General features: G+C 46.9%; 1 protein-coding gene across 3 annotated transcripts in view; it reads right to left on the bottom strand.

The window, feature by feature from the left end:
• The window catches only part of PCSK6 (proprotein convertase subtilisin/kexin type 6), a 187,555-nt gene that overhangs the window by 118,106 nt on the left and 54,752 nt on the right, over positions 1-14,697 (bottom strand). For all 3 annotated transcript variants that reach the window (XM_050799221.1, XM_050799222.1, XM_050799223.1), the window contains exons 3-6: positions 10,493-10,603; positions 9,825-9,968; positions 8,494-8,570; positions 6,422-6,510 (exon numbers count right to left, since the gene is read on the bottom strand). In XM_050799221.1, coding sequence (XP_050655178.1) covers positions 6,422-6,510; positions 8,494-8,570; positions 9,825-9,968; positions 10,493-10,603 — 421 coding nt within the window. The remainder of the gene's footprint in view (positions 1-6,421; positions 6,511-8,493; positions 8,571-9,824; positions 9,969-10,492; positions 10,604-14,697) is intronic.

Here is a 14,697-nt window from a genome sequence, read left to right as displayed (position 1 = left end):
TTCAAGCAATTCTCCTGCCTCAGCCTACCAAGTATCTGGGATTATAGGTCCCCACCACCACACCCAGCTAATTTTTGTATTTTTAGTGGAGACAGGGGTTCACCATGTTGGCAGGCTGGTCTGGAACTCCTGACCTCAGGTGATCTGCCCACCTCCACCTCTCAAAGTGATGGGATTACAGGCATGAGCCACCATGCCTGGCTATTTCTTAATATAATTTGGACAGTTCCTCTGTTTCTTTCATTTGATTTAATTATTTTTATGTGACAACATTTATAAGGAATACACAGTTTTACAAAGAAACCTGGCTAAACTATGTCTACAGGTTTTTTGACACCTTTCTATTCAAAAGGTGTGACCAAATTTCTCTCCCCTTGGGTGTATGCTAAACTTAGTGATCCATTTCTAATACACAGAGAATGGCTGAAGAGATGGTGCGTGACTTCTGAGATGAGGTCATAAAGGGAACTGCTGATCTGGTTTTGTTTTTTCTCCTGAACCACTCGTTATGAAGGAAGCTAGTTACCACGTTATGGGGACACTCAAGCAACCCTCTGGAAAGGTACACACGGTGAGGAATCAGGGACTCCAGCCAACAGACCTGTAAGTAACTCATCTTGGAAGTGAATCCTCCAGACTCAGTCAAGTCTTCAGACTACAATCACAGCCAACAGCTTGACTAGCACTTCATGAGTGACCCTGAACCAGAAACATTCAGCAAAGCCACTATCTGTGCTGGAAAACAAGTGTTTGTTGTTTTAAGCAGCTACATTTTTAGAATGACTGCCACGCAGCAATAGATAACTAATACACAATCTAATTGATAAAGAACTATAAACCACAAGTTTTAAGTTCAACAATGACAGAGTTGCATATATCATACTAACTCTTCTTATTAAAGATAATAATTATAAACTCTGAACAAAATAGTTACTTAGAAAAAATCAACTTTTTAAGAGCACTGAAGAATGACCAGAAAAAGGCAGAGCGTAGGCAGGGGATTCAATTCTTGACAAACCATACTGGGTATGATCCAAGTTGACATGACTTTTCCTCTTGAGAGAAATTTCCATTTCTTTTGGTGCAGAGAGGCTAGAACTCAAATACTAAAGCACAGTAAAGTGTTATCTTTCTCCAGAGGAGTCAAGGGATAGAGTTTGGGACTGTCAGAGCAGCTGGAAATCGAGAGGAGAAATCTCAGAAAGGAGAGAACTACAGAAGAGAACATATAAACTCCTCACAATCACTTGGCTGAACCCTGATACATGGGCAACCCTCTAAGAAGTCCAGTAGGAAAACAATAGCCGAGAGGCTGGATGAGCTGAGCAGATATTTCAGCTGCTGCCCACTACAGGCAGTCCATTTGGAGTTTGAGACTTGCTAAGTTAGAGGTCTGGGTTTAAACATTACAGGCTTTCCACTGAAATACCAAGAGGGTCATGGTCTAGGAGAACAGACTATATCCTGGGGCTAACAGATTTTCCCTAAGGCTATGAGCAAATCAGAAAGATAACCATTAAAAAAAAGAATAATCAGGTCTCCACAAGATCACATTTAACCAACTGCTAGAACGAAACTTAATGGTATTCAAAGACAACAGAATTCAGAGTCTCTACGATGTAACAGTATCTACCATACAATAAAAAATTACTAGACATATGCAAAGAAAGAGAAATATATGACCCACCGTAAAGAGAAAAATCAGTCGTTATAAACATACTCCTAAAATGACCTAGATATTGGAATTAAGTGCAAAAGACTCTAAAGTATTTCTTACAAACATGTTAAAGAGTCTAAAATAAAAGATAGATATAATGAGTGAAGAGATGGAGACCCAGGAGAGATTTGGAAACAGTAAAAAAAAAGAGGCAAATGGAAATCATAAGACAGAAAAGTAAATATCTGAATTTTTTTTTTTGAGATGAAGTCTTGCTCTGTCACCCAGGCTAGAATGCAGTGGTATGACCTCAGCTCAATGCAACCTCCACCTCCCAGGTTTAAACCAATTCTCCCGCCTCAGCCTCCCAAGTAGCTGGGATTACAGGTGCGTGCCACCATACCTGACTGACTGATTTTTGTAATTTTAGTAGAGATGGGGTTTCACCATGTTGACCAGGCTGGTCTTAAACTCCTGACCTCAGGTGATCCACCCACCTCAGCCACCCAAAATGCTGAGATTACAGGTGTGAGCCACCATGCCCAGCCCTGAAAATTTTTTTTAAAGACTAGACTGAACACAACAAAAGGAAGGATTAGTTAACTTGAAGTTCAATAAAAATCATCCCATTTGAAGCAGAGAAAAAAGGGTTAAAAAAAATGAACAGTACCTCAGTAAACGGTGAGGCGTATTAAGCAATCTAACAACTATAACTGTGCCCACAGAGAATAGAAAGAAAATGGAACTAAAAAACATTTGAAGAAATATTGACATTTTTTCCCCCAAATTTTCTTTAAAAAGAATAACCTACTAAGAAGCACAGAAAACCCAAGCTGGAATTAATATGAAGAAAACTACACAAAAGAATGTTAGAGCCACAGGCAAAGCACAGATATCTAAAAAAATAACACTATGAAAGCAGCTATAGGGATGGGCCACGGTGGCCCATGCCTGTAATCCCAGCACTTTGGGAGGCTGAGGTGGGAGGATCACTTGAGGCCAGGAGTTTGAGACCAGCCTGGGCAACATAGCAGTATCTCATCCTACAAGGAAAAAAGTTGTTTTTTGTTTTGTTTTGTTTTGATTAGCTGGGAAAGGTTGTGTTCACCTGTAGTCCCAGATACTTGGGAAGCTCATTTGGAAGGATCACTTGAGGCCAGGAGTTTAAGGCCGCAGTGAGCTATGATTGTGCCACTGCAATCCAACCTGGGTGACAGAGCAAGACCCCATCTCTCAAAAAAAAAAAAAAAGGGAACAACAATAAGGATGACAATTAACAATTGACTCATCATCCAAAACAATGGATAACAGAAGACAATAGAATAACATCTTTAGAGTGTTGAAAGACAAAAAAAAAAAGTTAGAAGGTTATGTTCAGCATAATTTCTTTTAAGAAAAATGAAGAGAAGCCACTTTCAGATAAAATTTGAGAGAATTTTTCACCAGCATACCTGAACCTCAACAAATATCAAAAGAGATGAGAGATAACCTCAATAAATACCAAAGAGCCTGGAGACAGGCTGAAGATAAATGGAAAGATGGAAATCTGAAGCTAGAAAAAGTAAGGAAGACCAGTGGAATGGTACACATGTAGGTAAGTGTATTTCTTTTCATAAGCAGTTTGCAGTCAACCACGTGTTTGAAACAAGAATAACAGAAATGCACTGTGGGTTTATAATATGGGAAGTAAAATATATAAAAACAACAGCACAAACAATGACAGTAAGGGTGGATGGAAACAATCTTAGATTCATACATTATATAGAAAGTATACTATTAATTCCAGATAGACTGGGATAAGTTAGGATGTATGTAACAGGGATATTTTTTAGTTAATGCATTGAATATGGTTGAGCACGTGCTGCATGTGTAATACTGGGTATGCCATTGACAGAGAAGAAAGAGATGATGGCCACAGTTCTGGGCCTCTAGGAGCTCAGCATGTCTTTGGAAGGAACCAACAAGGAAGATGGCACAGGACCACGTACTGAAGTTTAAAGGGGCAGATGGGAGCCCAGGAGCGGCAGAGCAGGCACTCTGTGAGGGCAGAGCATGAGGGTATGGCTTGAGCCTGACATGAGAGGACTTGACTACCCGTGAGAGTGCTGAGGAGACAATTAGGTCTGCGGCATGGGGCTGGGGTCAGCGTGCCACATAAAGATTGAGGACGTGAGGTGAAGCTCACACCTCTCTGCGAGGTAGGTGTGGGGTTGAGGCTGGCCTTGACCCAAGGATCTGGTGATAGCCACTGGCTCCAAAGCTGCTGCAAACAGCTTTAGCCCCTCCACACAGGCAGCCACCCCGCTTCCTCCTGGTTCTCCCTCCGAGCCCACCTCCGGGTGGGGTGCCCTAACACAGCCTCCCTCTCTGAGTGTGCTGGTACACAACAGGTGATTTCTCTGGGATGTCCCTGGAGCTGACCATAGAGCTCTTCCTTTTCCTATCTTTATTTTTAGTTGTCACTCAAGAGACTATAATGCATATCCTAACTTATCCCAGGCTATCTGGAATTAATAGTATACTACTTTCTGTATAATGTATAAATCTAAGAGTGTTTCCATTCACCATCACTGTTACCATTTCTGCTGCTGTTTATATATATATATATATATAAAACTTCCTACATTATAAACCCACAGTGCATTGCTATTACTCTTGTTTTAAACACATGCCAAATTCTATCCCTACATTCTCCAAATCTGGAGGGAGCACCTTCACTTGTAGAACTTGGGAAACGTAGGGAAAGAGTTTGGCAATGAGTGTAGAACTATCTAATGGTAACGCTGTATTTACTGTGCACCTTATCTGGGAGGATCTTTATGCATGTTACTTCTACTGACTCCTCCCCACAATCCACGGTATAAGTGTTACCCACCTGTGTGATCCCAGGGAGTGCTCTAAACCAGTGCTTCTCAAATGCTCACTTGGAGACAAATCCCCTGCGATCTTGTTATAATGCAGAGCCTGACTCAGTAGGCCTGGGGTGGGGATTCTGCATTTCTGATGGCTCCCAGAGGATGCCATGCTCAAAGTCTAGGGACTTGGGGGAGCAAGGCTCAAGCAACCCTAAATGTGGGGTCCACCCCTCACTCAAAGCAACCCAAATGGTTTTTATTCTTCCACTGAGAGTCTCAGCAAGAGGGAAGGAGGAGTTCAGCTATCCCCTGCAGACTTAGCCCAAGCCGATGGTTTCGCACATGGTATCTGACTTCATCCTCATAACAAACCTGGGGAGGCAGCTGCCTCATGGTCATTTCACCCCACAGGTAAAGAAATCTTGGCTCAGAGAGGTTATGTAAGTTGTCCAAGGACACACAGTCAGTGAGTGGTGGGAATGGAACTGGCACCCAGGTTGGCCCGATTCTACAGCTCCTGGAGAGACATCTCAGGGCTCTGTACCCATCATCAAAGGCTCCAGGGAGAACTTATATATCTCAGTGTGCAAGAACTATCCACAAAGGAGTGAGGCTAGTTGACAGTGTCCTAATTTGTTCGCAGAACATGCCCTTGGGGGTTAATTCTGTTATGAAATGAAAATCCAACCACTTTCAAGATTTCCATGGGAAAAGACAGGCAGAGAGTCCTAAATTAAGTAAAAGCTAAGGACCCTCTTTTCGAAACACAAGAAATTCCCCCAAGGACTAGTGATCCAGGGAACCCTGGCCCAACCTCCCTGCCTGGTACTGCTCATAAGTGCAGCCAAAGGGGCTGCAGCCACCCTCACCAAGGCTCAGTGGCAGGAACGGCAGTGCCCCGGGAAGGTGGCTTCCCACTGCAGCCACCTGAGTGAGCAGGAGCACCTTCGAACTGAGAGGCACACAGGTCTCCTGGGTGAAGCCACAGTCCCTGGAGGCTCTCTGGCACTCCTCTCTGCTGCCCCCACTTGCTCAGTTCCCGGGTCAATGACATGCACCTAGAGGGGCCTTCAGAGCACTTGGTGACTGAGCTGTCACACTGCTGGGCTCCCATGGGGAACAGAGAGACATTCAACACTTTACTCCAAAGCCTCATCCTAGCAAGGGCAGCTTGATTGGCCAGTGTGAGAAGCTAAACGGCAAGGCCAGATGCACGCAGGGTCAGGGGCAGCTGCTGCTCTGTAAAGGGACCAAGAAGAGCTGACTCCCTGGTGAACGAGATGGGGGAGAGCTGGTTCCAGGGAGCACTTCACAGAACAGAGCAGGCATGAACTGCCGTAAGGCACAGGTGGATGGAGCCAAGTGGAGAGGCACGGGGAGGCAGGGATGGGAATGGTTCAAGCCCAGGCATAAATCAGGAAGACCAGATGTGTCTAAGGGACACTATGACAAATGTCCTCTAAGGCCAGGGCAGGGGCAGGAGAAGTGGTCCAGCAAGCTTGAGTGGGAGTCGGAACCCAGGGAAGGCTCTAGTCCCAGGTAAAAGCTGTGACTCTGTCTGGGAAGTGACAGGGAGCCACTGAAGGCTATTGGCAGCGGGGAATCAACGCAGCCTTCTAGGAGTCAGCGGCCAGGCCAGCAGGACCAGAGGACAGAGAGTACCTTTCCGATGGGAACTGCAATGGCTTTTCAGGCAAAACAGTAAGCAGTTCCTCTGTTTTGAGGCCCCAGTCCCTGTGGGCCAGTTGCCTGGGCCATGATACAGATGGCACTGCTGCTTCTGGCCCAGGCATCTGCTGACATGGCCAAGGCCAAAGGACAGGAGGCTGCTGAGATCAGCGGACAGGGAGCTCTCCAGCTGCCCCTGCCCCAGACCCCTTAGCTCGCAGGCTGCCGCGCCCGGCCTTACCTCCTATTTTGGCATTGTACGCTATGCCCACGATGCAGTAAGAGTTGTTTGCTGAAGCAGCAACTTCTCCCGCACAACGAGTACCGTGTCTGAAACAAAGGAAAAAACCAAGTGAGGACGCAGCCCAGAAAGTTTCAGTGAATTCAGTGTATGGCTCAGTTCAATGCAACAAGTGAGTCAGTTGTCCAAAGCCCAGAGATGTCATTAAAGCCCATTTCCTGTATCCCCTCTCATCACCAACCCCACTCCCACTCTGGGAGAAGGCACCAAGTCAGCCTGGGTACAGCCCTTCCTGGCATCCTGAATGTGGCAAGTGCTCACTCAAGGTAACCTCTTCCAGGATGCCTCCCCTGACCCCCATGTTGGAGGAAGGTGCCTGCCCCAGTGCCCGTGGCCCTATACCTTCCTCCTCGCAGCATGTGTAGTCGGCACATGGCCACTGCTGTGTAGGGTGGGTGCTGCGCCACCTCGGTCCCATGTCTCCTGTGGTTGGCAGCATGGACACCTGCTGCCCGGCAGGATGAAAGAACGGACTGGTGCTGATGTCACCTGCCTCATCCCCTATGCACCTATAACACCATGCTCACCCTGAGGCAGCCCTTCCTGTGCTTCTAAGGCCATTTAAGCTGGAGCTGAGGAAGAATGCTCTAAATTAAACACTCAGCAGCTGGGGGACTATGAAGAAATGACCAGAAAAACAAATTGCTTTCCTCAGTAATGACCCCATTCTCTGATGTGCCACATCGGGTCAATTCCTCCAGCGGGGGCCAAAATAGGAGCAACTTGAAATAGCACATCTTTGAGAAGAGTCCACAGAGGATGGGAATCATTGATTCAAATTTAAAGCTGCCTTTAAAAATCGCCCCAGGCAGCAGCCCTTTGGAAGCGAGTCATCTGTCCTTGCCTGGAAGCTACACCGCTTCAAGGCCAGGGCTATTTCCGGGGTCACAGAGCTCGATGGATGGCTCAGGATGGGATTGAATCCTACCCTTCAAGGGTCACTGCATGGTATGTGGATCATTCCTCCTTTGCCCCAGGCGTCCTCACTGGCAACAGGAAGGGCACCTTGGGACGTGCATGAGACTGGGCCGCTGTAGGCTCCCAGGAGCTCTGCAGCTTGCTGTGTGGAACTCCAGTGGCTGAGGCTTCCTGCACAGCACTGCCTGTGCCTCCGTTTGTGAATCTCAGAATCAAAGCAACCGCAAACTAAAAGACTATAATCGGGGACGCCCCTCAGCAAGCATCTTGTCAACAGTGGGGAGGAAGAAGGCTTTTATTATTTTCCTCTAAATATTTTTGGAGGAACGATAAGAGCTCAGGGTATGGGGCATGCTGATGGAGAAAGGAAAGAGACAGCAAATGAACTCCCAGGACCAAGCCCAGGGCAGCCATTTACACTGCAAAGTCACCTGGGCTCTGTCACCCCACTGCCTCCACTTGCAAAGTGACAGTGACACAAAAACACCTGCCATTTCTGGAGAATCTGCTGGGTGCGTTCTTCACGCATCATCTCACTGACCCCTCCTGTGACCCTGTGAGGTAGGGGACGTCATTGGCCTGGACAAGCCTCTAAGACACCAAGACATGAATTTTCAACCAGCTCACCTAGCATGCACGCAGCCAGTAAGTGGGAGAGCTGGGATCTGAACCTGGGTCTATCCAGCATCACTCATGCCCCTTCCACCTCATTCCTAAGGTCACAGAGTCACAAAAGCTCAGGCATGTGACCTATGTGTTCAAACAGACTAAACTGCTGTCTTCACACACCAGGTCATGGAGACTGTTAGACTTAAGGGCTTCTCTTTTACAATATTCCAAGAAAGTTGCAAACATTTCTAGCTGCCCGCCAGTGGTGACACCCCAGAGGAACAGGCTACCTCCACAGACGCTGGCCATGTCTGAAGGGCTGTGCCTGGCATGGGCTGTGACTCCTGGATAAGCCTGCCTAGCGCCCAGGCAGGGAAGATATGCCGGCAGTCACCGCCTCTCCAGCTCCCTCACACACACATTCAATAGCGATGCTGCAGGGAGGGGAAGAGAAGCCGGGGAGAGGAGGCAAGGTGGTGACGTACTTATTTTCATTGCTGGCATCGTATCGTGGAGATGGGTCATAATCATTGCCGTTGACATCATAGCTGGCGTAGGAATCCTAAGAAATGGAATCTTGGTGAGTGAGGAGAAATGGCGCAGCATATGACAGCTCTGTTTAAATGGATTTTATGTTCTATTGGCAAATAGAGAAACCACATGCGGGATTCCTCTCTTACTATAGCTATAATCTCCTACATGTTTTTATTGTGGTAAAATATACGTGACAGGAAATATACCACCTTAACCATTCTCGAGTGTACGGTTCGGTGGCATTAAGTACATTCACAGTGTTGTGCGACCATCACCGCCACCCATCTCCGAACTCTCTTCAACCTGCAAAACCCCATATCCACTAAAAACTAACTCCCCATTCCTCTCTCCCAGGCCCTGGCAAACCCCATGCCACCTTTCTGTCTAAGATTTTGGCTACTCTGAGTCACTCATGTCAGTGGAATCATGCAGTATTTGTCCTTTTGTGACTGGCTTATTTCACTTTGCATAATGTCCAAGGTTTATCCATGTTGCCACGTGTGTCAGAATTTCCTTAATTTTATATTTTCAATAGGTATGCTTTTGTTTGTATGACTGTAATAATAGTATTCACATAATTTTACATCCTCCTTTTAAAATATATGATGAAAGCTTTCCAGTGTTGTTGACATGGTCTGCAAAATTCATTTCTAAGGGCTGCATAATGATCTGTCAGATGGATACAATATGGTACTTAATCACTGGTAGGCGCCCAGGTCCCTTAGAGGATTTCAAGCATTTATCATATTTACTATATGCCAAGCTTGCTTCCTTACATTTAACTAATTTAGTCCTTACAATAACTCCATGAGAGACCAGTTCTCTTATGAACCCATTTTACAGATGGTGACACTGAGGCACACAGAAGTTAAGTAACTTGTTCAAGATCTCAGAGCTAATCATTTGCAGACCCAGGATAGGAACCGAGGTACTCTGGGCCTAGAAACCATGTTTTCACGCTGTCATCCTGTCACTGTTCGTGTTGCTACTATCTGTATGCTGATGATCCCCCTCCATGCATTTCCTAGTTCTTTAGGCTCCATTCCTAAAAGTATAAGTGACTCTGCAAGCATGTGGATGAATCCCTCTGCAAAACCCTTGCCCCTGACAGTAGCAAGTAGTAGAATATTTATTTTCCTAATTCTCTCCAGCATAGTTTTCCTTACTGCCTAACTTAATGGGAGTTGGGGGAGAATGGGACCTTACTGTTTTTAAACTTGCATTTACTTAATGACTAGCACAGTTGAGTATATTTGCATGTCAGTTCCAGGGATTGACTTACATAATTTGGGGCCAGGTCAGGGTGATTCCTCTCTATGCCATCATCGAGGATGGTGACCACCACATTTTTTCCTGTGTAGCCCCTCTTCCACGCTGCCTGGACATTCATTTCTGACCGGCAGCGACTGTTCTTGTCGCCACAATGCTGTAAGCACAGAAGACACAAAGTCCCCCCACCATGGACATTCCAGATGCAGAACTGACACTCGGTGCACACCCCACAGGAAGACGCTTAGGCTTGCAAGTAAATAAGGAGGGAACACCTATCCCTGCTTATATAGCAGAGATGCTCTTTCCCAGTCAGGTTGAGACTCATGCAGAGTGCTCCCTTGCTTTTTCTGCACCTGCCATCTATCACTTTCCCAGGGCATCGCCTCCCAACAGGAGCTCTGTCCAGGGGCTGGGCTTTGCCATTTAGTCATACAGCCTGCATCAAATCGCCTCCCCTCTCAAAGAGCCCCCACCCCAGGGTGTGTGCATAGTTTCAGAAAAAATCCACACAAAAGCTGGTGCTGCACAGCCTTGACGTAGGGGTTTTACACCCTCAAGGTGAAGTGTGTCTGTCTGGAGATGTTGTTTGAATTTAGCTTCATTGGGGGGAAATTAACCCATTTCAGAGACCTGGCGGCGCAAGTGTCCTGGGGCAGAGAGAGGTCCTGTCCTACTTACCAGGTACCACATGTTGGACCAAATGGGGTCGTTGAAGTAAAGGGCCTGTGGGTCACTTCGCACCTGTCTCTTCACCCTTCGTTTCACTTCCTGTTGCTGAAGCCATTTCACCTACCAGAAGAAATGCAATTACTGTTTATATTAGAAATGATTTCTTGATTTCATGTAGCCTCTTTGCAGGCGCTACAGGCTTCCTTGTGCATGAATATCTGTGTCATAGTAGATATTTTAGATGGTAAGTTCCTGGGGATATTTTCACTTCAAAGTGACTGCATTTGAAAGATGAGAACTTGTTTGTATATACAGAGGAAAAAATAACACCACTCGGATAGATTTTGAAGTCGCTGTACTAAAAGAAAGAAAGAAAGTGTTCACGCCTGTAATCCCAGCACTTTGGGAAGCTGAGGCAGGAAGATCGCCTGAGAGACTAGCCTGGGCAACATGGTGAAACCCTACCTCTACAAAAAAAAAAAAATCTGGGCATGGTGGCACATGCCTGTAGTCCCAGCTACTCAGGAGGCTGAGGTGAAAGGATTGCTTGAGCCTGGGAAGTCAAGGCTGCAGTGAGCCATGATTGTGCCACTGCACTCCAGTCTGGGCAACACAGCAAGACTCTGCCAAAAAAAAAAAAAAAAAAAAAAAAGAGAGAGACAGAAAGAGAAGAAGGAAGGAAGGGAGGGAGGGAAGGAAGGAAGCCAGTCTTGTGAAGTTGCCAATAAATTGTCTGGTGATCCCTGTCCTGAAGAAAAAGGAAATACATACATGGGAAAGCAATGAATGAAGAAAGTGTTTGGTTAATCGGCATTGGAATTTGCTTTACAGCAAGGACATAAGTAAATATGATAAGCCATATATTGGAATATTTGGCAGCCACCAGCAACATGGTACCAAAACATGCACAAAGAAAAATCTAGAAAGGAATACAGCAAAATAGTAGTAGCATCAATTCCTGGGTGGTGACATTATTGCTAATTTAAAATTTTACAATTACTTTCAGGATGTCATAAATTGTCTTTCAATCAGCATGATTTGTTTTCATGATCAAGGAAAAAAGTTCACAAGGCTGTATCACTGATATTTAAGACCAAGGATCAAGGCACCAGGCCACCTGCAATAAAGCCCAGCTTCGTGCTCACCAGCTGTGTGACTTAGAGCTGGCAGTGGACATCCATGGCCTCAGGGTGGTGTCCACCCACACAGTGGGGACAGTCATGGGTCGCCACAGGGTTAATATACGAACACACAGAAAGCCCTCAGACCAGTGCCTGGAGCACACCTGCTCTTATCATCCTGTGTACACAATCTTTTCAAGCTAGGAAAGCTTTTTCATTTTAAAAGGATCTTGGGGTAAAGACTTCATGGGCCCTGAGTGGGAATGTTTTCTTTGGTCTTACCATGGCAGCTCCACCTGATTGAATAATGCTCAAAGCTGGGGTTCAGCCTGGCTCTGGGGCCTGAGATGGGCGGGATAAGGATGGGCAGCAGGGCTGTGCTCTTGAGGAGTCTGCACTACATTCAGGGGTCCCACCAATCAGAGTATGATGTGAGTTCCAAACAGGGCAGGCTGCCTGGAGGAGGCAGCTAGAGGAAGGCAAGGATACAAGAGGAGGGGGAGGGGCCCCAAGGTGACCCACGGCTGGTGACCAGGGTCGTGCTGGAAGCTGGAACAGAGCTACCTAAGGCTGAGCAGGCAGGGAGTAAAGGTACTCAAGGGCAAAGGGATAAGATTTCCCTTCCTCCTCCCTGAGCCTCGGCCTCTCCACATCATCCTGAGCAAGGACAGCTGAGCACCTGCATATATAGCTCACATTTAGGACTGGGGATGATCTCCAGGGCATCCTTGGTGTACAGGACAAAATGCCGGAAGAGAGGCATCCCAGCCTGTCCCACCCCGATGTAATTCGTCTATAAAACACCAGCAGACCAGACGCCTTAGAAACACTGCAAAGGGCTCAAAATCAATTTCACGTCAGACACTTAAAAAATCCTCAGCACCAAGTCCTAGATAATTTATAATGGCCGCTGATAGATACTTCCACAGAAAATAAAACTATAAAATGAGATATTTTGTTCCTAACACCTGCTGATGGCATTTTGCAATGTCCCCATATATTACCGCCTGAACTAGAAAGCTTTTACCTGGTCTAAGATGCCGCAAACAATATTTCATAATGTGTTAAGCACCCTATTATAAAATACAGTGGTATGTAGATCCCGCGCAGCCCAAAGCTCCCAGGGATGTTCCGCCCCTCCTGCCAGGCTGAGCCCTGCTTGTGCTAAGGAGCCCTGAACTCACTTTCCGTTCTAACAACATTCAGCCTCTTTCAACTGTTGTGCCCACCAGACCACACTTCCAGTCAGAGGAGGCGGCGCACTCTGCCCTTCCAAGCCCACGTGGACGACGCCCCACTAATCAGCTGGGAGATGTGCGAAAGCGTAGAGCCAGAAGTCATAAGAGCGTTCCTCGGCAGGAAGGAAGAGCCTGAGCAACCCGGCCCCTGGCCCTTGCTGGGTTCTGGGAAAAACCCCACATCACTGGCATACAGTTCTGAGGGGGGCTGTGATAGCCTGGGGCCCGCAGCACAGTTTGGGGCTCTCTCTCTCTGGCGTGGTCACAGGGGCAGCCCTCTCTCTGCTAACAGACCTTCTCATTGTAAGTCTCCAACTGCAAGTGAGGTGCCATCAGGCCAACAGAACTGAACGCTGTACAACAGATGATTGACCAGGCACGGGGGCTTCTCTGCGGAGATGAGGTGCAGGTAGACAGTGCAGTCGCAGAGGCTGATTCGCCCAGCAGCCACTCTGTCCCTTCCTCTGGGTTCCAGTCACTCCCTTCCTTCTCACTCAGCTCCAGGACAGCACAAGGGGATCCCAGAGCCCACTTCCTACCCATCACAAAGAGAAAGTCATTTTCCAGGTTCACCTTCCCCAATGTCTCTGGACAGCAGGCATCCTGGGGTCACTTATTCTGTGGGTCACTCAACAAAAATGCACTGAGTCTTCCTGTTTGTCTGGCGCTAGGTTCTGGGAAGATCAGCATGAATATACCTGGTTCCCAGCCAGGACCAAAGTGCCTCTCCCTCCCCTCCCCAGCTGGGATGCAAAGCTCGGCCTTCAATGCCCCCTCGGGGTGAAACTGGGAGCCACCTGGACACTCTGTGGAGGTCAGAGGTATGTCACCAGCCCCAAAACAAGTGACTAAAACTCCAGCTCTCCCATCGAATGAAAGCAACCCTCACAGCTTGCAGTGAGCAGAGATTGCACCATTGCACTCCAGCCTGGGCGACAGAGTGAGACTATCTTAAAACAAAACAAAACAAAACAAAACAAAAAACCAAGAAAAAAAAAGAGAAGAAAAAGAAAATGTGATTAGGTCTTAATGACTGCTGGATGACATCTGTTGACTTTTTTGTGGAAGATCAACTATAGGTGATTTGGGGCAAAGGCAAGGTTTGCCAAATGCCACTTCTAGCCCAAACACAAACCATCTTTCTCTGCAAATCTGTAGAAAGTGTCAGGATTTCTTCAAAGTCATATTTTGAAGATAGAACTTCACTCTGATCTTTTTCCTTTTCTCTATTTTCCAAATGTACATCTCCTGCTAAACATGCAGCATACTTATAGATGAGTTATGCTCTGGGGCAGGGAGTTCTAATCATGAAGAAGGCTTCAGCATCTTCTCAAGACAAGTGCACAGCGACACTTTCTTTTGTAGTGTATGCTTCCTCCAGCTTTCTTCTTGGGAAATCAAGTTAAAATGAGGCATCCGTTGACTGTCCCTCTGTTGATAAGACAAGGTAAAATCTAAGGATGTTCCTAAAGGGTAACACAACAAGCAGAGACCCAGGAGGGGGCCCTGCTCACGTTCCAGTCAACGGCCTGCCATGTCGCAGGCTGTCCGTGCCACTGAGTTGTGATCCTTGTCCAAGCATCCTTTCAGCGAGCAGCCATGGGCAGCCTTTGCCATGTCTTCTTCCCTGTGGGCCACAGGTGGGCCAGAAGTTTGCTGACACATCAGTCCCGGGTGTGACAAGCGACAGGGGCGGGTGTTTTCAAACTTTTACTCATGAGCCAGTGTCACCAAAGAGAGCATGAAATCCCTCCCACTTGCACTTCCACCCAAAGCCACCACATCCTTCTGCCCTAACTTCAAGCCCTTGCCTATTTGTGGGGGGCCCTGCTGTGGCTCAGGAAGGCCCCTAGAA

This window comes from Macaca thibetana, chromosome 7 (assembly GCF_024542745.1).
Source record: "Macaca thibetana thibetana isolate TM-01 chromosome 7, ASM2454274v1, whole genome shotgun sequence".
NCBI lineage: Eukaryota > Metazoa > Chordata > Mammalia > Primates > Cercopithecidae > Macaca > Macaca thibetana.
Note: the sequence above shows the minus strand (reverse complement) of the source record. Positions and strands in the feature narration are given on the sequence as shown.